This window comes from Dama dama, chromosome 20 (assembly GCF_033118175.1).
Source record: "Dama dama isolate Ldn47 chromosome 20, ASM3311817v1, whole genome shotgun sequence".
In the NCBI taxonomy this organism is placed as follows: Eukaryota; Metazoa; Chordata; class Mammalia; order Artiodactyla; family Cervidae; genus Dama; species Dama dama.
In genome coordinates, this window is record NC_083700.1 from 42,657,122 (window position 1) to 42,683,801 (window position 26,680).

General features: G+C 38.7%; 1 protein-coding gene across 2 annotated transcripts; it reads right to left on the bottom strand.

Moving 5' to 3' along the window:
• Positions 1 to 2,625: 2,625 nt before the first annotated feature.
• Positions 2,626 to 25,682, bottom strand: LOC133040988 (vascular cell adhesion protein 1-like). Of its 2 annotated transcripts, XM_061121286.1 has the most exons (9): positions 25,497 to 25,681; positions 24,679 to 24,957; positions 21,933 to 22,253; positions 20,184 to 20,450; positions 18,004 to 18,279; positions 15,618 to 15,938; positions 14,282 to 14,548; positions 10,413 to 10,679; positions 2,626 to 3,546 (listed from the first exon to the last, which is right to left on the bottom strand). In XM_061121286.1, the coding sequence occupies exons 1-9, from the start codon at positions 25,558 to 25,560 to the stop codon at positions 3,401 to 3,403; spliced, it is 2,208 nt and encodes a 735-aa protein (XP_060977269.1). In that variant the 5' UTR covers positions 25,561 to 25,681; the 3' UTR covers positions 2,626 to 3,400. The 2 variants fall into 2 exon arrangements, with proteins under 2 accessions (XP_060977269.1, XP_060977270.1); XM_061121287.1 differs by lacking the exon at positions 10,413 to 10,679 and having other exon boundaries at positions 25,497 to 25,682.
• Between the last annotated feature and the right edge of the window lie 998 nt (positions 25,683 to 26,680).

Genomic DNA, 26,680 nt, shown 5'->3' on the forward strand with positions numbered 1-26,680 from the left:
AAGAGTCGGACACGACTGAGTGACTTCACTTTCACTTTCATTTTATTAGCACAAAGGCTGGAGGCAGAGATAAAATATACTGTTATAAAGTTCTCATAAAAGTGGTGTAATAGTAAACTGTGACAAGTTAAAGCTATGGGCCATAAAGCAATGGGCTTCCTTGGTGGTTCACTGGTAAAGAATACACCTGCTAACGCAGGAGACACAGCTTCAATCCCTGGGTTGGGAAGATGCCCTGGAGCAGGAAATAGCAACCCACTCCAGTGCTCTTGCTGGGAAATTCCATGGACAGAACAGCCTGGTGGGCTACAGTTCCTGGGGTCACAAAGAGTCTGATATGACTTAGCAACTACTAAAAACAAAAACAAGTAAGCCAACAAGAAGGATAAAATGTAATTGCTAAAAATGTAATAACCCAAAAGAAAGCAGAAAAAGAACATAAAGAACAGATGGGATTATCTTACACCATATACAAAAATTAACTCAAAATAGACAAAGACATAACCTTAAGACCTAAAATTGTAAAACTCCTAGAAGAATACATAGGGGAAACCAACAAAGGACTAGCATCCAGAATAAATACATACACACGTATACATATGAATATTATATATGTTGAATTTTACATGCATGCCTGCTAAGTTGTTTTAGTCACATCAGACTTTTTGTGACCCCATGGGCTGTTGCCCACCAGGCCCCTCTGTCCATGGGATTCTCCAGCAAGAATACTAGAGTGGATTCCCATTTCTTCCTCCAGGGTATCTTTCCAACCTAGGGATCAAATTCCCGTCTCTTCCATCTCCTGCTTTGGCAGGTGAGCTCTTTACTACTAGTGCCACTTGGGAAGCCCATATAAATATATATATATATATTGACCAGGGATCGAACCTGCATCTCCTGAATTGGCAGGCAAATTCTTTATCACTGGGCCACCAAGGAAGCCCATTGCTTTAGGGTAATATATATACATATTCTAAAATATATAAACATATTTTAAAATCTCCCCCAAATCAATAAAAGACTACCAAACACCAGGAAAACAGCAAAAGAAATGTACAGATATTTCACAAAAGGGCCAGCTCCAATGATCCTAAACACAGAGTCCTTAAATATGTGATAAGATGTTCAACCTCACTAGTAATCAGGAAAATGCAAGTTCAAACCATATGGAAAATAATTTTAGGGCATAAGAAAGATAAATTTCAAAGTCAGACAATGTCACTGGTAAGCTATTTAGTAATGTGAACTCTTTTTCGCTGCTTTTGGGAGTATAAATTATTTCAACTACTTCAGAAAATAGTTTAGCTTTCCTTATAAGCCTGAAAGCGTACATTTCCTGCAATCCAGCGATTTCATTAGAATGTATACACTACAGAGGAATTCTTGCACCCTAACTTAATTCGTACACGTAATTCAGGAATATGTAAAACAGTGTTTACAGAAACTTTGATCATATTGTAAAAACTGTAAACAGGTCAAATATCCATCAGTGATGGGATGGATAAATAAGTTGTGGCAAAATCTTATAATAAATAGACATAGCTGAATATAACTATATGGATTAATTAAGCCAAAACATAATTTTGAGTGAAAAACAGTCACTGTCAAATATACCATTTGATTATATTTAGGGGCTTCCCAGGTGGTGCTAGCAGTAAAGAAATCACCTGCCAATGCAGGAGACACAAGAGACAGGAGTTTGATTCCTGGGTTGGAAAGATCCCCTGGAGGAGGAAATGGCAAGCTACTCCAGTATTCTTGTCTGAAGAATCCTGTGCACAGAGGAGCCTGGCAGGCTACAGTCCATGCGGTGACAAAGAGTCTGACTCGACTAAAGCAACTTAGCAGGCATACATGTAAAATTCAAAAGCTGGCAAACAAAACAACGTTCTACTTAGGGTTACCTATATAGGTATAAGGACTTCCCAATGGCTTAGCAGATAAAGGATCTTCCTACGAATGAGGAAACAAAGGAGATGCAGGTTTGATCCCTGGGTCAGGGTGATCCCCTGGAGGAGGAATGGTAACCCACTCCTGCATTCTTGCCTGGAGATCCCATGGACAGAGGAGCCTGGTAGGTGGGCTATAGTCCGTGGGGTCACAGAGTTGGGCATGACTGAGTGAGTAAGCATGCATATAGGTATAAAATTTGGGGATTTTATACCCCCAAGAAAGGGAAAGGTTAATGTACAATCCAAGATATTGTTGAATCCTCAGTAACAGAGCTACAATCAGTGAGTGCCATCTAAAAAGATTTGAAGAACAATAATGTTCTATCTCTTCACTTTAATGGTACATATGGGTGTTCACTTGCTGCCCTTTAACGTGTCCATGTTCATCTGCATTCACTCTTTCTGTGCATACTATATTTTAAAATTTATTTTAAAATTGCAGATTCCAAGGCTACAAAACAGATATTTCAATTCAATAAGTCAGGATGGCCCCAAGATAAGTAAGTATTTGTAGTTTCCATGGTGATTCTGATAAAAGTAATCTGAAGACCACACTTCAAGTATCTGCTTATTATCACCATGGGTTTGAACACTTCAGTCTTGGGACTGATATTACAAAAAGAGTTACAACATGATTAAAGGAGGCAACTTGTAATAAATAAACACACAACTCTTTCAATTCCAGAAATTATCACTTTACTATACAAATAAAAAGCCCTAAATATTTACAAATGAAAATCAAAAGAAGTTGCATTTTTAGACCACTTGGGAAAGTTACACAAGAGTCTGACAAACAAACAACATCAAAAAACATCTCCGTACCGTGTCAGTACCACCCAGAGAAATCCAGTTAACCATTAAATCATAGGTTGAAGTGTTTAGTACCTGAAAGTCAACCCAGTGCCCCCTTGGTCTGTCATTTGCCTATAACAATATAAAACCCTGGCATCTTTCCACAACATGAAATTGTTGCCCATGAACTTTATAGGAATAAAATTTTGTTACAGGAAATAAAATATTAAAAAGATGACATAGGTCAGCTGCCAGTTGATATGAAGATGCATTAAGTTATAACAATCAGTTCAAGCAACATTTTAATAATTTTAGATATATTGACTCTAGTGTGCTGATATTCCAAGCAACCTTGCTACGGCATAGTTTTACATATATACAAATCATGTTATTGTATATACACATCAAGAAATTACTCCAGTCACCTCAATGGTAGTGCCTAGTTTTTAAGCAGAAATTTTCCTTTGGCTTCTTGCTCACAGTGAGGGCCATAGGCAGCCTTTTCTTTCCAAGTGTTCGCTGCATTCAAGAAAGCCTGAACTCCCAGTTTCTGTTTTCCTCATGGAATGATGAGCAGTACTGAGCATCTGAACTGATAGTGTCTTTGGTAGAGCATTTCATGCAGTAGCTACACTTTACAAGCATTAGCACACTTTCTATGCTTCTACAAGACTGTACGACCCTGTCATGTTAGCTCTTCTAGCAAAGTAAATAATCATTCCAATGGCAGGTATTATTAAGGAGGATGCACAATAGAGTACCAGAAGTCCAGGAGAAAAATAGTCCTTGTAACTTTCTCTTCCTGGAAAATAACAAAATAGATGCAATTAATGTCTGGTACAAAAAGAAATTGTTTAATAATAAAAGTCACATGTTTTATTTTAATAGTACCATTAGTTCTCCAAAGAAAAGTGAATCAAAGTGGTGATATGAATCAACAGGACTCAAAATGCACATTTCTTTGAATGTGCATTCAAAGAATGCAAATAATCAAATAATCAGTTAGCAGTTGCTATGGTCATGACGAGTCTAAAGATGTTGTTGGCTTCCGCAAACTTGGATTCAAACACTGATGCTGGTTCAGTAACAGGATGGAAGGAAGGGTGCAAATTTTTAGGGTTCATTTAGAGGAGTAAGAACTGGAGAAGAGTGTTTGCCTTGGGAAATATAAGTATACACTAAAGAACTAGAACGCTGATCATTATGAACTAAAATAACTAACTGTTTCTCCAAGAAAAGTATTTTAACACCTACTATGACACCATCATAGTCAAACGTCACCTGTAAGATATTAAGAGAAAGAATTCTTGCTGATGGTTTTTTTAGAAATATGTAGAAAATTTCATATTTTGTATCTCTGATGTAGGGCACCTTAACATACATTATTCCTCTTCAGCAATTATATCATTTCATGATAATATGAAGTTCTTTGGATAGTATTGTATTTTAGCTTGAGAAGCCCATGAAGAGTATGAAAAGGCAAAAAGATAGGACACTGAAAAAGAACTCCCCAGGTTGGTAGGTGTCCAGTATGCTACAGGAGATCAGTGGAGAAATAACTCCAGAAAGAATGAAGAGATGGAGCCAAAGCAAAAACAACATCTAGTTGTGGATGTGACTGGTGATGGAAGTAAAGTCCAATGCTGTAAAGAATAATATTTCATAGGAACATAGAATATTAGGTCCATGAATCAAGGTAAATTATAAGTGGTCAAACAGGAGATGGCAAGAGTGAACATCAACATTTTAGGAATCAGTGAACTAAAATGGACTGGAATGGATGAACTTAACTCAGATGACCATTTTATCTACTACTCTAGGCAAGAATCCCTTAGAAGAAATGGGGTAGCCCTCATAGTCAACAAAAGAGTGTGAAACGCAGTACTTGGATGCAGTCTCAAAAACGACAGAATGATCTCTGTTCATTTCCAAGGGAAACCATTCAGTATCACAGTAGTCCAAGTCGATGCCCCAACCAGTAAAGCTGAAGAAGCTGAAGTTGAATAGTTCTATGAAGACCTACAAGACCTTCTAGAACTAACACCCAAAAAAGATGTCCTTTTCATTATAGGGGACTGGAATGCAAAAAGTAGGAGGTCAAGAGATACATGGAGTAACAGGCAAATTTGGCCTTGGAGTACAGAATGAAGCAGGGCAAAGGCTAACAGAGTTTTACCAAGAGAACACACTGGTCATAGCAAACACCCTCTTCCAACAACACAAGAGAAGTCTCTACACATGGACATCACCAGATGGTCAATACCAAAATCAGGTTGATTATATTCTTTGCAGCCAAAGATGGAGAAGCTCTATACAGTCAGCAAAAACAAGACCGGGAGCTGACTGTGGCTCAGATCATGAACTTCTTATTGCCAAATTCAGACTTAAATTGCGGAAAGTAGGGAAAACCACTAGACCATTCAGGTATGACCTAAATCAAATCCCTTATGATTATACAGTGGAAGTGAGAAATAGATTCAAGGGATTAGATCTGATAGATCAAGTGCCTGAAGAACTATGGACAGAGGTTCGTGACTTTGTACAGGAGGCAGGGATCAAGACCATTCTCAAGAAAAAGAAATGCAAAGAGGCAAAATAGTTGTCTGAGGAGGCCTTACAAATAGCTGAGAAAAGAAGAGAAGCTAAAGGCAAAGGAGAAAAGGAAAGATAAACCCATTTGGATGCAGAGTTCCAAAGAATAGCAAGGAGAGATAAAAAAAGCCTTCCTCAGTGATCATTGCAAAGAAATAGAGGAAAACAACAGAATGGGAAAGACTAGAGATCTCTTCAAGAAAATTAGAAATACCAGGGATTATTTCATGCAAAGATGGGCTCAATAAAGGACAGAAATGGTATGGACTGAACAGAAGCAGAAGATATTAAGAAGAGGTGGCAAGAATACAAATAAGAACTGCACAAAAAGATCTTCATGATCCAGATAATCATGACAGTATGATCACTCACCTAGAGCCAGACATCAAGTAGGCCTTAGGAAGCATCACTAAGAACAAAGCTAGTGGAGGTGAGGGAATTCCAGTTGAGCTCTTTCAAATCCTAAAAGATGATGCTGTGAAAGTGCTGCATTCAATATGCCAGCAAATTTAGAAAACTCAGCAGTGGCCACAGGACTGGAAAAGGTCAATTTTCATTCCAATTCCAAAGAAAGGCAATGTCAAAGAATGTTCAAACTACTGCACACTTGGACTCATCACACGCTAACAAAGCAATGCTCAAAGTTTTCCAATCCAGGCTTCAACATATATGAACTGTGAACTTCCAGATATTCAAGCTGGGTTTAGAAAAGGCATAGGAAACAGAGATCAAATTGCCAACATCTGCTGGATTATTGAAAAAGCAAGAGAGTTCCAGAAAAACATCTACTTCTGCTTTATTGACTATGCCAAAGCCTTTGACTGTGTGGATTGCAACAAACTATGGAAAATTCTTAAAGATATGGGAATACCAGACCACCTGACCTGCCTCTTGAGAAATTTGTATGTAGGTCAAGAAGTAAGTCAGAACTGGACCTGGAACAACAAACTGGTTCCAAATCAGGAAAGGAGTATGTCAAGGCTGTATATTGTCACCCTGCTCATTTAACTTATATGCAAAGTACATCATGCGAAATGCTGGGCTGGATGAAGCACAAGCTGCTGCAATCATGATTGGTGGGAGAAATATCAATAACCTCAGACACGCATATGACACCACCCTTATGGTGGAAAGCAAAGAAGAACTAAAGAGCCTCTTGATGAAAGTGAAAGAGGAGAGTGAAAAAGTTGGCTTAAAACTCAACATTCAGGAAGCTAAGATCATGGCATCTGGTCCCATCGCTTCATGGAAAATAGTTGGGGAAACAGTGGAAACAGTGGCAGACTTTGTTTTTCTAGGCTCCAAAATCATTGCAGATGGTGATTGAAGCCATGAAATTAGAAGACACTTGCTCCTTGGAAGAAAAGCTATGACCAACCTAGACAGCAAATTAAAAAACAGAGACATTACTTTGCCAACAAAGGTCCACATAGTCAAAGCTATGGTTTTCCCAGTGGTCAGGTATGGATGTGAGAGTTGGACTATAAAGAAAGCTGAGCATCAAAGAATTGATGCTTTTGAACTGTGGTGTTGGAGAAGACTCTTGAGAGTCCCTTGGACTGCAAGGAGATCCAACCAGTCCATCCTAAATGAGATCAGTCCTGGGTGTTCATTGGAAGAACTGATGTTGAAGCTGAAACTCCAATACTTTGACCACCTGATGTGGAGAGCTGACTCATTGGGAAAGACTCCGATGCTAGGAAAGATTGAAGGCAGGAGGAGAAGGGGATGACAGAAAATAAGATCGTTGGATGGCATCACTGCCTCAAAGGACATGGGTTTGAGTAAGCTCCGGGAGTTGGTGATAGACAGGGAAGCCTGGTGTGCTACAGTCCATAGGGTTACAAAGAGTAGGATACGATTGAGCAACTGAACTGAACTGAACTGATATTTTAGCTTAAGTGTTACTTAAACAGAGAGGCATCCTCTGACCTGCATTTCCTCCAGCCTAAATTAGGAACCTTAATATAATTTTTTTCCCTAATATACTTTTATAACCACTACATTTTCCCTCCATAGTTCTCATTACATCTTATAGTTAAACGTTTCTTTGATTATCTATTAATTTTGGTTTCCTCCTTCCGACTGTGAATTACATGAGGAAACAACCTAGTTTCTTTTTGATCCATCACTGTATAGCCAGTAACTGGCTCACTGCTTGGAGTAGCTTGCACCCAGTAAATTTTTTTTTTCCAATAAATATTTTTCTTTCTACATCCTATCATTTTGTCATTTAGTTATAAATTGAGTACATAAAGTAATAGTATCCCAAAACTTGAAATTTAGTACTCTTTCTACTCTACCAAAAATCATCTGACAGCTACAGTATTATTTAACACTTTAACCTTATAAGAACATCTGAAGAAGACATCATGGTATTTACTGGAGAATCATCTCTATTTACATTTATATTTGCATAGCATAGTATGACCTCACAAATACTACATTTTTTCAGTCCTGGAAAAAATGAGTGATTTGGCCTTGGAAGTCATTACTTTACTTCTAGGGGTTTCTAATCACTGGAGGTCAACCAAGAAGAAAAGAATCATTAGATGAAGGGAAGCCCATTTTTGAATTATTGAAGTAAAAAATATATCACCACAAATATAATGAAAACTGTCTTATTTTTCTACTTTCCCTTGCTAGAGTAGAAGTAGTCAGAGTATGAGTCCTAATTTAATGGGATATTCATTATCAAAATTAAAGTTAGGCATCAATATTGATGACATGGTAAGTAATGGTATTGTTAGGGGAAGCACACTGATTGAAACTGCCCACTCTGGCCAGGCACCATAGTAACCATTTGCATGAGTTGTTTTATGACAGGAGATCCTGATAAGGAATACGGAACTAATAAGCCACCACCAACCGGAAGAGTTCTGGAAAGGTCAAAAGGAGACACTGCCTCTCCGTCCACTTCCCAGAATCCCTCTCGCTAGCGTCCATCTTGGCTGAGCAATGCGTGTGCCACCAGGAAAGACTCTGAATTAGAATGATTGGCCAAAGACCGCCCAGAAACTAATCCCATCACCATAAATCCCAAGACTGCGAGCCACGCAGCAGAGCAGTTCTCCTGGGTTCCCTTACCCTCCTGCTCTCCGCCCGGGTGCCCTTCCCAATAAAATCTCTTGCTTTGTCAGCATGTGTCTCCTCGGACAATTCATTTTCGAGACAAGAGCCCAGTTTCAGGCCCTGGAAGGGGTCTCCCTTCCTGCAACAGTATTTTTGATCCTATTGTTTTCTTTTCAATTTAATAAATAGTGTATTATCTTTTCCCTTTGGTTTCCCCCTCAAGCATCTATGGTAAAATTTTGCCAACGAGTTGGTTACCAGGGCAACCTTCAAATACAATTTTCTATTAGCTGTAACACTGAAATTCTTAAAGACTTCCAACCATTTCTATCATTGGACTACATTTGAGCAAATGTATTTTTAAAACAAAATAAACAAAAATTAGTTTAAAATACCAGCTAAATGCAAAGGTTGACTAGATAAAAATTTCCAGGAAAATGACAAATTTTTGTTTCCATTCATTTATAGTTCTTTGAAACCATAATTAGTTTGGGGGTTCTAGCTGAGTGCCTATAATATACTTCAATTGTTCATTTAAGTAATGAGTGAAAAAATAGCAAATAAATAAATTTACTAACTTAATAAAGCAATTAGAAAAGACAGCAATGTGTGAGAAAGAGTTAAAAAGTGGAGAAGAAGCTTTGCTATGTCTTTAAAAGAGAAACATTAAGCACAGAAAAAATTATAAAAATGTTAGGAGTGCAAGTTCCTGGAACCAGGCTTAATTAAAGGTGGTCTGGAGCCAAGAGGGATTAAATAGGAATAGGTGAATTTCAATGTACTCATAATGGAGATCTCAATCTCTCCAGAAATGTCCCCAACCTCATTGGAAGCACTGATTACATATACCCCTGTATCATTTTGAGTGACATGATACAAGGTAAATGTCCCATTCTTTGAACACATAGTAACTTAATTGGCCAGATCAACTCTTTTCAGAATGATCACTGCATGTGGATGACTAAAAGTTTTACATGTAATAGTGATATTTTCCCCTTCTTTAACATTTCTAGATGGATATATTGATATTGTTTCAAGGAGGTACTGTGAAGACAGAAAACCTATGGTAAGGCATGAAATCTTGAGAGATTTGGCCAGATGAGTATAATTTTAAGTCATTTTCTGACCCAGGTGCAAATTTTGTTTACATTGATGAGTAGTTGCTGTATCTGGGAGCTCAGTGCCAGAGGCTCTTAATAGTTGGTATTTGTTTACAATCATGTTTATTTCAAGTTTGGCTTCCAGTACACAAAGGGGGCTCGTTAGCACTCAAGGAGTGGAAGATTGAGTAGTAAAAGCTGACAGATTCTATTCCCACTGATAAGATCAACATATCATACAGTGTGTTCACAGTAGGATTAGCAGGGTTAGAAGATTAAGAGGCCCCTGAAATTCCTCTGCTGAGGCCATTGCCGCCTCCCTTCCTTTCTCCATTAGAATACAGCAGGATGAGTAAGGATCTTGGATATCTAAGAAAGCAGTTCTGCAGTCTAGAGACTCGTTATGCTGTTCAACATTAAGATCACTATTCTCAATTATTATCCTGTAAAGAGTCAATCCCAGAAAATATGCAGTCACTTTGTGTTCAGAGAGTGGCCCTCTCTTCAGGTAGGAAGGAAAAGGGCCTGGATAGAAACTTGCTTTTTCCATGAACCAATTCTACTTCTTCGTTTCCTAATAACTCCCAAGGAAAGGTTTTGAAAATGGATTTAAACACATAAGAAATGCAAGACCTCAGAGACAAATGATGAATTGTCAACGTCTCAAAAAGCAAATGGGAATTCTACACTGACTCATGATAAAAAGTCAACATCCTGGCTAAACTCCTTAGGACAGAGCACATGTACATGATTATTTTAGGAAACACTAAGAAATAACCTAAGTCGACATGGAATTCAGTTCCATTTTGCCAACTCATTCATCTAACCCTTGAAATTTTTTTACAATCCACCAAGCTTGTTATAAAAATAACAAGAAACAAAAATAACAAAGAAATAAACTAACCTTTAACATCAAGTGTTAGGCTTCTTAGCTGTGAGCCAACTTCATTTTTGGATTCACATTGGTATACTCCCGCATCCTCTAACTGAGCCCTGTGAATGGTATATGCACCATCTGTAGACTGTAGCACTGTGTAGCCAGTCTCTGCTTTTTTCTTCAGAATTATCAAAGTTGGGGGAACATTTCCACATGTACAGGAGATAATGACAGTGTCTCCTTCCTTGACACTCTCAGAAGGAAAAGCTGTAAGTTGTATATCTTTTGGAGCAACTGTGGAAAGAATTTAAAGATACCTCTGATTGACTGACATTCAATCGTCATTGAACGGACAGAGGAGACCAGTGGGCTACAGTTCACAGGATCGCAAGAGTCGTCCATGACTTAGCAACTAAACCACCACTGACTGAATGAAATATAAACAAATTCCATATTAATTTAATGACAGTAGTAATAGCTGTCAAGATAGTACTTGTGCTTACTGTTTGCATTAACTATTTATAGAGGCAATTAGAGAGGTCAAGCATTTATTGGATTCTTGTAAAATGATCATGTTTTAATGAAAGAAGACATCTTATGTTTCTCTCATGCTCCTTAATACAAGGGTCCCCAACCACCAAGCCATGGGTCTGTGGCCTGCTGAGAACCCAGTCACACAGCAGGAGGTGAACAAATAGTTATCAAGCTTCTTCTGTATTTACAGACCCTACCCATTACTCAAGAAGTGAGGTGACAAGAATACACAGAAGAATTATACAAAAAACCCAGATAACCACAATGATGTGATCACTCACCTAGAGCCAGACATCTTAGAGTTCAAAGTCAAGTGGGCCTTAGGAAACATCACTATGAACAAAGCTAGTGGAGGTGATGGAATTCCAGTTGGGCTATTTCAAATCCTAAAAAATGATGCTATGAAACTGCTGCACTCAATATGCCAGCAAATTTGGAAAACTCAGCAGTGGCCACAGGACTGTAAAAGGTCAGTTTTCACTCCAGTCCCAAAGAAAGGCAATGCCAAAGAATGCTCAAAGGATTGCCCAATTGCACTCACTTCACAGGCTAGCAAAGTAATGCTCAAAATTCTCCAAGACGGGCTTCAACGTACGTGAACCGTGAACTTCCAGATGTTCAAGCTGGATTTAGAAAAGGCAGAGGAACCAGAGATCCAACTGCCAACATCCGTTGGATCATAGAAAAAGAAAGAGAATTCCAGAAAAACATCTACTTCTGCTTTTTGACAATGCTAAAGTCTTTGACTGTGTGGATCACAACAAGCTATGGAAAATTCTTAAAGAGATGGGAATACCAGACCATCTTACCTGCCTCTTGAGAAACCTGAAGCAGCAGTTAGAACTGGATATGGAACAACAGACTGGTTCCATATCAGGAAAAGAGGACTTCAAGGCTGTATATTGTCACCCTGCTTATTTAACTTATATACAGAATACATCATGCAAAATGCCAGACTAAATGAAGCACAAGCTGGAATAAGATTGCCAAGAGAAACATCAATAATCTCATATGCAAATGACACCACTCTTATGGTAGAAAGTGAAGAAGAACTAAAGAGCCACTTGATGAAGGTGAAAGAGTAGAGTGAAAAGCTGGCTTAAAACTCAATATTCAAAAATGAAGATTGTGGCACCCGGTCCCACCACTTCATGGCAAATAGATGGGGAAACAATGGAAACAGTGACAGACTTTATTTTTGGGGTTCCAAAATCACTGCAGATGGTGACTGCAGCCATGAAGTTAAAAGACACTCCTTGGTAGGAAAGCTATGACCAAACTAGACAGCATATTAAAAGCAGAGATGTTACTTTGCCAACAAAGGTCCATATATATAGTCAAAGCTATGGTTTTCCAGTAGTCATGTATGGATATAAGAGTTGGACTATAAAGGAAGCTGAATGCTGAAGAATTGATGCTTTTGAACTGTGGTGTTGGAGAAGACTCTTGAAAGTCCCTTGGACTGCAAGGAGATCCAACCAGTCCATCCTAAAGGAGATCAGTCCTGAATATTCATTGGAAGGACTGATGCTGAAGCTGAAGCTCCAATACTTTGGTCTCGTGATGCAAAGAGCCAACTCATTAGAAAAGGCCCTGATGCTGGGAAAGATTGAAGGCAGGAGGAGAAGGGGAGGACAGAGGAAGAGATGGTTGGATAGCACCACTGACTCAATGGACATGAGTTTGAGCAAGTTCAAGGACAGGGAAGCCTGGCGTGCTGCAGTCCATTGGGTCACAAAGAGTCGAACATGACTGTGAGACTGAACGACAACAACCCATTGCTTGAATTACCGCCTGAGCTCCACCTCCTGTCAGATCAGGGGTGACATTAGATTCTCACAGAAGAATGAACCCTACTACACTTGAATCTCCCCCAAACCAGCCCCCTCTCCCATCCATGGAAACATTGTGTTCCACGAAATCAGTCCCTGGTGCCAAAAAGGTTGGGAACTGCTGCCTTAATGTAATTCTTACCCAGCTTAGCCAACAAATAGCTGTTTTAAAACAGTCATAGATTTCAAATCTGAAAAATAATTTTTTTTTTTGTCACACAGTTGTGCAGATATTTCTTTAAGTGTAAAAGCCTTTGCAGGATTCTGAGTTTTGAGCTAGATCATTCCAGATCAAAAAATTAAGCTCTGCAGTGATGGCTGTCACAATCCTTAACACCAGTTGTTATCCTGAGCTAAGTACCTGACATACAACACTTCTGTTAATATGCAACCTGTGGAGGGAGGTAACACATCACTGTTTTGTGAGGTTCTCATTAAGATTATCTGTTTTGCAACTTGACACTCTGTCTTCAACCAAAACTACAGTCTAAGGGCCTTCTTTAAGGTAGTGAATTGCTCCTCCAAGTTTCTTCCTTTCCTTTAAAATACAAATTATTATTATAATGGTAACAAGACAGTCCGTAACACCTTAGTGAAAATAATACCAAGAGATAAGAGAGGAACTGACAGCCCTAGTGAAGAAAAGGACCTCAAACCCCAAAAGGGAAGGTATGAGGGAAATCCAAATTGACTACTTCATGACTTTGCCCAAAACTGCCTAGAGCTTCAACCTGTCAACTAGAAATTATTTTGTTCTCAGTTTTGCCTCTCCATCCTGGAAAGAATGGGTCTGGATCTCCTAACTTAATCCATCCTGGTGATTCTATGCCATTTTATTGACGAACCAGAGGGCAAGGTAAGTGCTACTCAATCTCTGAATTTATAAAAGATTTAAGTGCCTTCTTAGGCTTCTAAGCAAACCCTAGCAGTCATTTTATGAGATTACCATGAGGAATTTAATCCAGTTAGATAAGGTGATCTGTATGCTAGGTGCTAAGTTGTTTCAGTCATGTCCAACTCTCTGCGACCCTATGGAGCATAGCCCGCCTGGCCCTCCTGTCCATGGGATTCTCCAGACAAGAACACTGGAGTGGGTTGCCGTGCCCTCCTCCAGGGGATCTTCCAGATCCAGGGATCCAACCCGCATCTCTTACATTTAACCCACATTGTCAGGCAGGTTCTTTACTACGAGAGCCACCTGGGCCCTAAGTAATTCCAAAATATGTATATACATCTTCCTATCCTTTTTTCAACACCATAATCAATGCCTCGAAAGTATAACTGGAACTTCTGGCACAGTTCCTGGAGATAGCCTTCCACTTGAGGTTGAAAGAATTTTAGGCTAAGTGACTTGGAATGGTTCATGGGGATAACTCTTCCAGGAGCTTTCTATGCAGAGGAAATATCATGAGCTCTTCAAAACGCTCACTACTTTTTATTTTAGAAAATCTTATTTCCAGAAGGACTTTGTTCAAAACCAGTAACACAACCAAAATAAGACTAATAACTCATTTAATCACTTTAGCTCACCTTGGATAATTAATTCGACTTCTTTTCTGCTTATTCCAGCCTGGTTAATGCCTTCACAGACATAAATACCAGAATCTTCCATTTTTGTAGACGTGAAGGTGAGAGTTGCATTCTCAGAAATAGGCTGTAGATCCCCATTACTTAGCTGCCTGCTCCACAGGATTTTGGGAGCTGGAAGGCCATCGCTAGCACATGTCATATTCACAGAACTACCTTCCTCCAGGATGGAGGAGGGACTGACCAAGATGGTTGTATCCCTGGGAGCAACTGAAAAGGTAAAACACACTTGTTAGCTTGGCTGGCTACACCCTGCCAAAGAGTTTTACTAATGTTATAAAACTTGGCTATGAGTTGAGTGGATTAGAACAATTTGTATCTTGATAACTTTACCAAAGGAGTTTTCTGCCCCCATTTACTATAGCAGATACAGAATAATTGTTGTTGCTATTGTTTAATCCCTAAGTCATGTCTGCTTCTTTGTGAACCCATGGACTGTAGCCTGCCAGGCTCCTATGTCCGTGGGATTTCCCAGGCAAGAATACTGGAGTGGGTTGCCATTTCCTCCTCAGGGGATCTTCCCCACCCTAGGATCCAACTTGCGTCTCCTGCATCAGCTCTTTACCACTGAGCCACCAGGGAAGCCCAATATAGAATGATAGAGGAGAACATGGATGCATCATGGATATTTACTCTCTTGCTATCAAAGACTGGATGGTCAATGATATTGTGTATTGACATTTAAGGTACATTAAACATGACCATGAACCATGTAAACCACCTATGAAAAGGTGGACTCTATTTTTCTACCTCTTGAATCTAGGCTCCCCTTGTGATTAACTTTGAGCAATATACCCTGGAAGAAGTAACACCGTAGGACTTCCAAGCCTAGACTGCAAGAGGCCACCTTCATTATCACTCTCTTGAAACACTGCACTCTGGTAACTAAATCTATGCTACCTTCCCTGAAAGACACCACATGGAGAAAGGAAGGTCCAGACACCCCCAGCGAAGGCCCAGATGTGTGAGTGAAGCTACCTAGGACCAACCCCCCACTGAGCTTCTAACTGACTGAATGAATATGTAAGCTCATCTAATACCATATTGAACATACTACCCATTTGACCTCTTCTCAAAGTGCCAGCTTAGAATCATAAGCAAATAAATGGTTGCTTTACGCTCAGAGGTGTTTTAAAAAAAAAAAAATCAATATTTTGTAATTTCTTTTCATTTATTTTTTCACAATTGTTTCAACTATGAACCTCATGCTGACTATTACCTGGCAAACATGATAAAAAAAAATCATAATCTATTGTGAATACATCACACATGTACTTACCATTAACATAAAGTGTTTGTGTACTCTGCCTTTGTTTGGGTTCAAATTCCACTTCATCAATTGATAACCGAGCCAGACAAACAAGAACAATTCCAGTGTCTTCAGTGGTGGGGATGAAGGTCTTTTCCAAACTCTTGGTCTCTAGGGCTTTCTTACTTACATCTTTCGAGAAGATTTTATTCATCATAATACTCTCTCCTTTAAGCAATTCAATCTCCAGCTGGTCAAAAGGATATACATTAGGAACCTTGCAGCTTACAGTGACTGGGTTTCCACTCACTAACGGACCACTCATTTCAATTTCTGGATCACTAGAGAAGGCTGCAAATATCAAGCAAAATATGAGGTTTATATGTAACACTAGAAGAAAAACAGAGCTAATCTTTATTAAATGCAAAGGTCTCAAAATGAAGGCTTTAATTCACCTGAAATAAAATGATCACTAATAGATGCATCACAACATTAAATATAAATATTTATGATATCAATATAAATAATGCTGGAAACAAAAAATACCTAGCACATCAAATCATCAACAAATAAATATACTTCTTACTCTTCTCTCCTTAGTGATACAGTCTTGCTGACAGCTACAGACTAGCCTTTTCAAAGGACACCTCAGCTTCTACCAACTTACTTAGTAAATATATATTCTAAGCATTGTATTATTTTTTGTGATATATTAGATGTTTACTGTGTGCTAGTCCCTTAATATCCATTATCTCAGCTTCAAAGCAGCCTAATCTAATGGGTGTTAATTTATTTTAAAGCCAGAAAAATGTACAGAGAATGTATTTGATAGCTAGGGAGACTTATAAAACTTATAAAGGTTAAGAGTCTGCCATTTGACATCATATCTAGCAAGTCACCCAGCTGAAATCAGAATTCTTATTTCTTTGATTTAGAGCCCAGGCTTGGTTTCACAGAGCCATGCAATTTAGACATTTTTATTTCCAACAGCCAAATTTAGGCAGATAGCTTTAAGTGTTCCTGGGATAATACTTGTAGTTCAGAAAAAAATATAAGAGATGTAGATTCTAAATAATGTTGATAATATGTCTGATACAAATCAATAAAAGTGAGATTAGAATGGTTATGAAGAGCAAGAGCAATGCTGAATTATTTCTTTCTCCTTGAGAAAATGTCATCAAAGTGATAGGTTCTCTAATGTTCCCACATGACTGTAAGGCCTCACTGCTGGTTCTCATTGCTGTTGGGAATATGCCTGATTCAGCAGCTCCTGGACTCTTGGTAACATAGTAAAGGAATCATATTGCTTCTTTGGAGAGATTCAGATATCTTTCTGGACATGCTCTAACTCATTTTGAACAAAATCCTGAGGGGTAACACAAGTTTGGGCAGGATTTCTGGAGGAACGTGTCCACAATTGTTCTCTTGAATTCTGCTGAATAAAAACAAGGTAGAATGTACGGGCTGTGTGCTGTGCTTAATCATTCAGTTGTGTCTGACTCTATGCAACCCCATGGACTATGTAGACCCCCAGGCTCCTCTGTTCATGAAATTCTCCAGACAAGAATACTGGAGTGGGTTGCCATTTCCTCCTCCAGAGGATCTTGCTGACCCAGGGATTGAACTCGAATCTCCTGCATTGCAGGCAGATTCTTTACCATCTGAATCACCAGGGAACTTTCTGATCACTTTGCATATCTTGTCCCTCATTCATTACAAGCCAAGTAACTCCAGCAATGGCAATTCATAGAGACTGAAGCTATTCAGGATTTTTGTTAAGGTGACAAGACTAGCAAGAAGAATGTAGTATACGTATGTGGTATAAATCAATACTCAAATCTAGTGCAGTCTCCTGGTGCTTCTTTTCACCTGAGCTGCTGCACTGACCGTCCCTGGTGATCATTCTAACTCCCAGGTTTTCTCCTGCTCCCCATTGCCTCATGTCTCCATCCTGCCAATCAACTTTCAAATGTGCCTTCAAAACTGGAGGTTCGGGCCTCACCCCCAATTTGAATAACTGGGCAACAGTCATCCCACCCGATGATCTGAATGGGCACTGACACTACTTTTTACACACAACCATCTCCGAATACACCATATACATCATATTTCCACCAGAGCAGGGTAGAAAGCAGGGAGTATGAAGTTTGTTCAAGTCCATGATGAGAGAGTATCCACACGACACAAACTAGGGATTGGGGATGCTCGGTTTATACATAATATATGCTTAAGATTTAGGGCAATTAAGCTGCATCAAAAACTCTTGTTTGGAGATTTAGGAACCATTCCCAATGCTAAATTCCCTTCCTAAACACAAAGATCTTGTTGGATATCACAGATTTCCATTCTGCTTCTTCCAATGGAACTGGGAACAACAACAACAACAAAACAGTAAACAATTCTGAAAACCACTTACAGTAGGGCTTCACCTGGATTCTTTTTTCCAGTTTCTTTTGCCCACACATCACAGTGCACAGGTAGAAATGTTCGTTCTCAGGACTCACAGGGCTCAGGGTCAACATGGACTTGGAGCCCTCGCTCCTCACCTCCCCGTTCAAAGGGCTGTCTATCTGGGTTCTCCAAGAGAAAGATGGGGAATCGCAGTCCCTGACATCACAGGTCAACACGACTGAGTCTCCAACCTGAGCAGCAATCTGGGGTCCAGGCAAGATCTCAACAGTAAAGTTTTTCTCTGGGGTGAGGGGAGAAAAGAACAAAAAAATAAAATAAAATATTTTTCTTTCACCAAAGTTTAATACACTGTATTTTTTCTGAACTCTTTTCAGTTAACATCTGTGCCAAGAATATATTACTCCTTTCCACTTTGAGACTATCAGGAAGGGAACCACATCTTTCAAGAACAAACCCACAAGACGCTGTGATTCATTCATTAAAGAGATTGAACAAGGATAAAAACTTGTAGATGGAGATTGGCATATTTTCCCAACAAAAATTCATTCTCCACTCGAATGTATTTATCAAATTCCTATAAATGTGGAAGAACAGCTCAAAAATATGAGGTTCCAGTGTATCAGGCACTATTTAAACCACTTTACATATATTAATATTATCTCATTTAATCCACACAGCTTCATGATCTGGTATCATTACTTCTTCTCCTTGACTCTCATTTTCTGTTTCTACTTTTCCTTATTTTCCGCCCCTTCCTCCTCTCCCTCCTCCTCCCCTTTCTTCTTGAGGAAAATTGATAATTTCACCCAGCTTGCAAGTGGCAAACTTAGGACTTGAAGTCAGGTGATTTAAGATCCCAGCTTTTAACTTGAACAACTAAATCAAAATATCCTCATGTGGAAATAAAATCTAAGAAAAGTACTGAAAAAAAGCTATATGAATATGCCTTCTGATTAGAAGCAGTACCCGTAATGGACCAGTACTTAGAGCTTCTATATCAATAGAATAAAGTTGTACCATTGAAAGTCACACAGAATCACACTGAAAACAAAGTCAAAATTTAAGCTTTAAAGTGGTATGCAAGTCACCTCTTAAACTTGTTTAACACAATGTAAAAATACAATAAATTCAGGGACTGAAAACAAATGCCAGGTCAAACTCCTAAGTCTCAAATATCTAGGAAATCTCTTTGGCTGCCAATGTTATCCCCATGGGGCACCCTGGCTGCTTTGGGATTACTACTGTCCCAGGAGAAAAGGAATTTCAAATCTTGACTCTATTCCCCTGGCGAAAGTGGGAATCCTTGAGCACCTCTGTAAGTGACAGATGAGACTCCACAGAAAACTTGCCCTTATAAATAGCCGGCCGGAGGAGGAAAAAAGAAAGCTCAGCATATACATGATCCAAAGGCACTACATTTTGAAGGGTTCTCATCCATGCCAGAAGATTTTTTTCAGTCTGATTGGTCTGACAGGGACATTATGGTATCTTCCAAAGAATGCTTTCCTCATATTACCATAACAAGCTGATGTGCTATCAGATTTTTGAAGAGAAATTTCATTCAGAGCAATAAGAACTATTTCTGAATTCCTAATATACTAGTGTGAGAATGGAGAATTTAAGGAGATACTTCCTGCCTATGAACAGTCTCAGGTTGTTCTTCACAGCTGCTGCATGTGTTACCGTGTAAACTCACGGCTCCTGGAAAAGCAACTCTGAGATAGAAAAATGTGAGTGTTAGTCGTGTCTGACTCTTTCAAACTCCATGAACTATAGCCACCAGACTCCTCTGTCCATGGAATTCTCCAGGCAAGAATACTGGAGTGGGTAGCCATTCTCTTTTTCAGGGGATTTTCCCAATCCAGGGATCAAACTGAGGTCTCCTGCATTGCAGGCAGATTCTTTACCATCTGAGTCACCAGGGAAGCCCTCAAGGGGCAGAAAGAAGAGGAATGAGACCATGGAAGAATGATGAGCAATGAAAAAGAACCAAAACAGCAGAGCCATGGAAGCTCTGGCAGGAAAGATTTCCAAGAAGCAAGAGTAAGATGAGTATATAATTGTGCTAAAGTACATAACAGTCAGATGGATCATTAATAAAACTTAATGAAATAATTTTGACATTGAAGCTTTTTCACTATTGCTTAAATCTCAATGACAGCACCTTTTTCACATTTTGCTTACCTTGAACAATTAATTCCACCTCTTTTCTGTCTTTCCCAACAGGGTTATCTCCTTCACACACATAAATTCCAGAATCTTCTGCCCTCATAGAAATTAAAGTGAGAGTTGCATTCTCAGAAAGGAGCTGTAGATTCCCATTGTCTAATTTCTTGCTCCAGAGAATCCGGGGAGCTGGTAGACCTGCACTGGTACACGTCATCGTCACAGAGTCGCCTTCCTGCAGCCTTGTGGAGGGATCCACGGATATAGCTGTGTCTTTGGGTGAGACTGAGAAGGCAGAGCACAGTATTAGTCATTGTTAAGCATCATAATGGTCCCACAGGGCTACTGTGTTTCTCTCATAGACTGTATTTACAGCTTTCTCAATTGGACATACTCTGCCAAACTAGCATAAAGAATTGCTGAGTCATAAAAATTAGTCAATCCAGTTTCTGACTGATTTGATGGAGTTACTTTTTTTGATGTTTGGTGTTTTCAGGTGGCCATAGATACTCAGAAATTAAGAAAAACCCTTAGAATTATGTGGTTCAACCTCCCAGGTAAGGTACAAATTCTAGCTCAGCTTCCTTGCCAAATGTTCATGCAAGTCAGCTTTAACACTTCCGTTGTACAAGGCAATCCACTACCTAATAGTAAATATTGTCCATTTGATTTTTGGATAGCTCTGATTATTAGAACATTTTCCCTCTATTGAGCTGAAATCTTTCTCTTTGTAACTAACTTCTATACACCGGTCATAGTTCAGTCCTCTATTGCTAAAGAATAATCCAAATTTCACTTCTACATGACAGCCATTCAGATAATTATAGCTCTTATTTCCAAGTTTTATGTTCCTAGGAAAAATATCTCCTATTTCTGACTGTTCTTCTCAAAACATTGATAAAATCCTTTCCATCTCATTCTGTCTCAGCTAAACACGTTGTAGAAGGCAATGCTCCTTTTAACTATGGTGTCTAGAGAAGACCAGGGCATTTTAGTCAAGAACAGAGCACAGTGAGTCACTCCTCCACAACTTTGGGATTACAAGACTGCCTCAACTCCCCCAGCCATCTCCGAGAGAATGGATATAATCAAATCTCATCTCCTCTCTCCCACCCCATGCACACGTATCCAGGTATGCACACACACATACGCTCACACACAGACTAAGTGCTGCTTGTAAAACTTCTATACCTTGATATTTCAAGGCATGATATAAGACTTTACAAAACATAATTGGAAACATTTTATCACTTGAGCCTATTATTTCCTACTACCTAATCAGATGGTGGTGATTTAGTCACCAAGTCTTTTCGACTCTTGTGACTCCTCTGGGCTATAGCCACGGGGCTCCTCAGTCCATGGGATTTAATAGGCAAGAGTACTGGAGTGGATTGCCATTCACTTCTCCAAGGGATCTTCCCAATCCAGGGATAGAACCCTGGTCTCTGGCATTGCAGGCAGATTCTTTACTGATTGAGCCACCAGGGAAGCTCCCCAATCAGGTGGTATTATCATTATTCCCCTTTGCTAGACTGAGAAATTAAGTGACTCTAATTCACAGTTAATGGAGACAGAACTTAAGCTCAACTTTTCTCAACCCTAATTGGGTGTGCTTTTTTTTTGAATTATGCAGTTGACAAGAATTATGCTCTCGGTGAATCAAAATGGTATAAAAACTACAAACTTGTTTCTTCTTGACTATAGCTGCTTGGTTTATTGCTGTGTACATCTAAGAGTATATTCCCATAGACAGACACAAGGACTTACTGTAGACTTCCAGTTCTTTTGTAGTTTTCCTTACTTTGGGTGGAGAATCATCATCATAAATGTGTAATGTAGCTTGACAAGCTAGAGCTTTCCCAATATCCTCATCAGTAGGTGTGAAGATCACTTCCAAGCTCTTTGTTTCCTGGGCCTTTTTTTCTGAAGGCTCCAGAAATTCCTTTATTTTCATGGAACGGTTGCCTTTCAACAACTCTATCTCCAGCCTTTCAAATGGGTAAACATCAGGCACTGAACACGTGACTGTGACTGGCTTCCCGACCTCTGGGGGGCTATCCAAATAAATCTCTGGATCCTTAGAGAAAGCTGCAAAGGTCAAACGAGTACAAGCATGTGGATTTTTTGTTCATATTGTATAAAGTCCCTTACTGATTTAAATCAATGTAATCTGAGTCTAATATTTTTGTGAATACGATCTTAATACAGCAGAATGAATTGTTTAAATAGCCTTTCATGGTTTGGAGTGCGTTCAAAATCAGAACAACCTGTTAAAGAGTTCTTCAGTTCTGATCCTGCGTGTACAAAGGGTTGCATGTTGCCAGAGTAAAAGGAGGGAGAAGAAACTTATGTTTATTGAATATTGATATGTGCCCATCCCTGTGCTATTCATTTAACACTGATGACTTTATTTTATACTCACAACAAACCTAAGAATTAGATACCATATTTCATAGATTATGAAAGCCTAGATTTAACATATTTTCATAACTTTGCTAAGGTCACACAACTAGTAATGGTAAAGCTGGGATTTAAACTCAAGATTTTTCTTATTCTATATTGCTACTGGGACTTTCATTGTGTTATATCACAGTCTTTTATTTTAGTGAGGGCAGATATACTTCATTTTATAGTAAGGAACCTGAGGCTTAGAATGTCATGGCAAAGAATAATTATTGGGCTAGATAGGCTAAGAAACGAAAAGAACAACTCTAAATAGTTAGCCTCTGAAAATGGTGTCTCTGAAAGACATTCATCAATCGGAAAGGTATACCTATGTGATCTTTAAGTTATGGAAGGCAGATTTGCCTCCCAAAATGTCTAACTCAACATCTACTATTCCACTTGAAATTTTTAGTGCCAAGGAACACACAAGCTCAGTGAGTCATTGCTTTCTTTGCAAGGCTGCTTTCCATTGCAAACCGCCATAATGGTAACACATTGGCTTAATTCAAGACTGTGAAATAAGAAGAATACAAAGGTCCCCACCAAGAATTTTACAATCAAATGTGGAATGGAGACAGGACTGTTAAACATAATGAAAGACAGACACTTTTGGGGAAAAAAAGAAAAACTTCAGGCAAGATAATTAAAGCCAGAAGAAACTTCTGTTCTCTATTTAAATCTTCAACTATATGGTTCCTGCAAGGAAAAGCAAAGGAACTGGCAGATATTTGCGACATGAAGAAACAATACTTTTCATTTATCCACCCATAATTCTGTCCCTTGTATTCTGAAAGATATGCACCCATAATACATATAGTTTGCTGTCAGGTGATACAAGAACTGGCTACTTTCCCCTGTATTTACATAAGGGGGCCTTTCAAGGAGCTCGGAAGGCTGTACAGACATAAACTCTGCATGTACAACCAGCTTAATTGAAAACAGTCAGCCAAGCACAGTTTCTTGAGAAGTATTAGCAACATATGGGATTATTGAAGAATCAGTTAAGGTTATTGGATCAAGTTGAGCTCCACTATAACAAAAGAAAAACAACATAATTAGAAAAGATAATCAAATGATATCTTCCTGAAGAGATGACTATCAAGAATTCCAGTTTTCTGGAAGGAGCAGTAACCAGAATGCAAGTGATGTATTTCAGGTTATTTTTTTTACTCATTTTGCTACCTTTCTTTACTAGTTTGAGAATGAATTGGAATACATTTTGGTAGGCTAGTAAACAAAGGCTATTCATTCACATTCACTAGGCAAATCAAGTTCATTTTCCAAATATCCTTGAGTTTGAGCTGTTGAGCATTAAGACTTAACGGCACCAAACAAAAACAGAAATAAAACCTCCTAAATTTATCTCTGCTGAAGTCAAATGAGTGAAAAGTTTGCAGATATTTTTCTTCCATCTAAGGGGGAAGGTTTTGTACTGAAGCCCATTATTATTATGGGTCTCCTACTTAATCTTTAAACTAATTTTAAGTACCAAATTGCTTTAGAATAAATAAAGAGAAAATCCCTGAAGTATGGAATTCATAGATTATTTGGACACATGGACAAATAAACATGTAAGAATCCAACTGAAAAGAATTAAAAGAAATGAAAAGAAAATAACCTTAGAGAAATTCACTTTATGGCTAAGAAAACTGAGGCCTAGAGAAGCTGAATCTTACCCCTTACCCATGGTCACCATATTCATGGCAGAGTTGGAAGCAGAAGCCAAGATCTGGGTCTCTAGTCTGGTGGGAGATTCAGCTGTCTTCTAGATTTCTTGCTGCAGTATGTCGCCTAGCCAAGAATCTGGACACGAATATCCTTCTTAATTTTTTTCTCTTAAAACTATCCTTTTAATCATTGACAAAACTATCATTTTGTCACTGACTCGATGAACATGAGTTTGAGCAAGCTCCAGGAGTTGGTGATGGACAGGGACGCCTGGCGTGCTGCAGTCCACGCGTTCGCAAAGAGTCAGACATGACTGAGTGACTGAGCTGAACTGATTCTTTTAAAAAACTTATTTTAAAGCAAAATGGAGAGAAAATCAAACATTATCTGAAGTACTCACAGTAGATCTTCACTTGGATTGCTTTCTCCAGTTTTATAGCCCCGCAAATCACTGTGCACAGGTACTGGTGTTCATTCCCGAAACTAACAGGATCCATGATCAGCGTGGATGTGGTCCCCTCATTTCTCACCTTCCCGTTCAGTGGACTGTCCATCTGAGTTCTCCAAGAAAATGATGGGGACTCACAGCTTGCTGTGCTGCAAGTCAGTGAAACAGAGTCACCAATCTGAGCAAAAATTTCGGGTTCACTTGGGAATATGTCGATTTGCGAAGCTTGAGCTATGAAAGCAAAAAGAGAAAAACAAGCTTACCACTCGTTTGTTTAATATTCTACTCCTTCTTCTCTGTTCTAGTATAACACCCAAATCTGGCTGATCTCTTTCCTAAGCTGCTTCTAAGTAATGCAAGGCAGCACTGGAGTCCCTGCCAAAGGAAGGTATTGAAATTATGTTCACTTAGGAGAACTTTCACTTCTGACCTTGATGCCCATTTATCAGTTGTTTTGTCACTAGCCAAGTTTGATCTCATTATCAAGTACAGGAAGCTAAAGAGACAAACCTTCCTAGAGATAGAATCCAATTACTCATTCAACATTGCAAAAATCCAAAAAATATCAACTTTGCTGCTCTGACTATAACAATATAATTGTCTAAATTAATAGCAATAGTCAATAGTATATTAAAAATTAGGTTAAATTAAGTTTTCCCACTCTTTAAAAATCCTTCTGCCTTTCTTTACTATCATAACAAAACTGACTGAAGCCAAAGTCAGGGCTAAAATGGAATGCTAGCATTTGGAACAAATCAAGAAGAACTTACAAACTGCAAACACCATCCAAAGTATATCTGAGGCTCCAAAGATCACAAACATCTTCCTAAACATTTTAAGTTGTTGCTCTTATGAGAAAATGATTTCAAAACGCTTCTTTCTTTCCCTCCTGAAGGTTCCTGGGAAGGGTCTTGAGCTCCTAAAACCAGTGAGGTTTGGTAAGGAATGAAATAGAAAGTCGGCTCTTTATAAAGTGTCTTGTTGCAGAGGCGGAGGGAAATCCCTTCAAGGGGAAACCTGGAGCAGAGCCAGAAAAAAAGTTTAACTGACTCCTAGCCAAGTCCAGCATTAACCCCTTCTGTTGCACTCAGTACTGAAACTGCTCTCTCCATTATAGAAAAAGAAAACACTTCCAAGTCTATAAAATTAAAACTTTTTCTCGTTTTCAATTCCAAAAGAATATCTTGCTTGATACATAAATGCTAATGCTTGCTTCAGAGTGAGGCTTTCTGAATCCAACAGGGGAGAAGAGATTCAGAGAAATAGTAAATTACACTCTAGTTCTTGAAGTGGCCGAACAAGCACTATGTCATGTGAACTGATTTTTCTCCATTATGAAGATATATTTACAATTCTAAAACAGAGACTACATTTTCTCATGCAAGGAAAAGGAAAAGATCCTTTCTTTTGATGTATTATTTTTAAAAGGGGAGACAGCATAGCTTCTGAGTTTTATACATTTCATTCACAAAATAGGTTTTTGGACAACAAACATCAAGTTTCTGAAATGATTTTCTTGAGTAGAGAATGAAGGAATCCTACAAAAAGAAGAGAAATAATTATCTTCTTTTGTTTTAGAAAAGTTACCAATTCTCAGTTCAGTCACTGGATAATTGAGAGCCTTAAATGCAAATATATGGAATTCCTCTGAAATGGTAAATCTCTTAGACTATGAGACTTAAACAGTAAAAACATGAAAAATAATTTGTTTTTCTTACATGAGAGATGAGGACAATAATTTTATGCTCTTTTTCCCCTCCAATAAAATGACTTAAAGGATATTTCTTAATAGCTGTTTTTGCCTTGCACACACATACATAAGTTTTTGCAAAAGATTCCCCATCAGAAAGAAACTGGAACAACCACTTCCTTGTATTATATATGTGCAAGTCTTTCTCCTTTATCGGACCATCAATTCCTATCATGGTCCCTGACCAGTTCTTGTTCATCATTG

Excerpts from the sequence above, each read along its gene's own strand:
- LOC133040988 (XM_061121286.1), bottom strand. The coding sequence starts at position 25,560 with ATGTTTAGGAAGATGTTTGTGATCTTTGGAGCCTCAGATATACTTTGG. Across the intron at positions 20,451-21,932 it reads AAAAGAACTGGAAGTCTACA|TCTCACCCAAAGACACAGCT; the intron begins GTAAGTCCTTGT and ends CTGCCTTCTCAG. Across the intron at positions 3,547-10,412 it reads CCTAACACTTGATGTTAAAG|GAAGAGAAAGTTACAAGGAC; the intron begins GTTAGTTTATTT and ends GTTATTTTCCAG.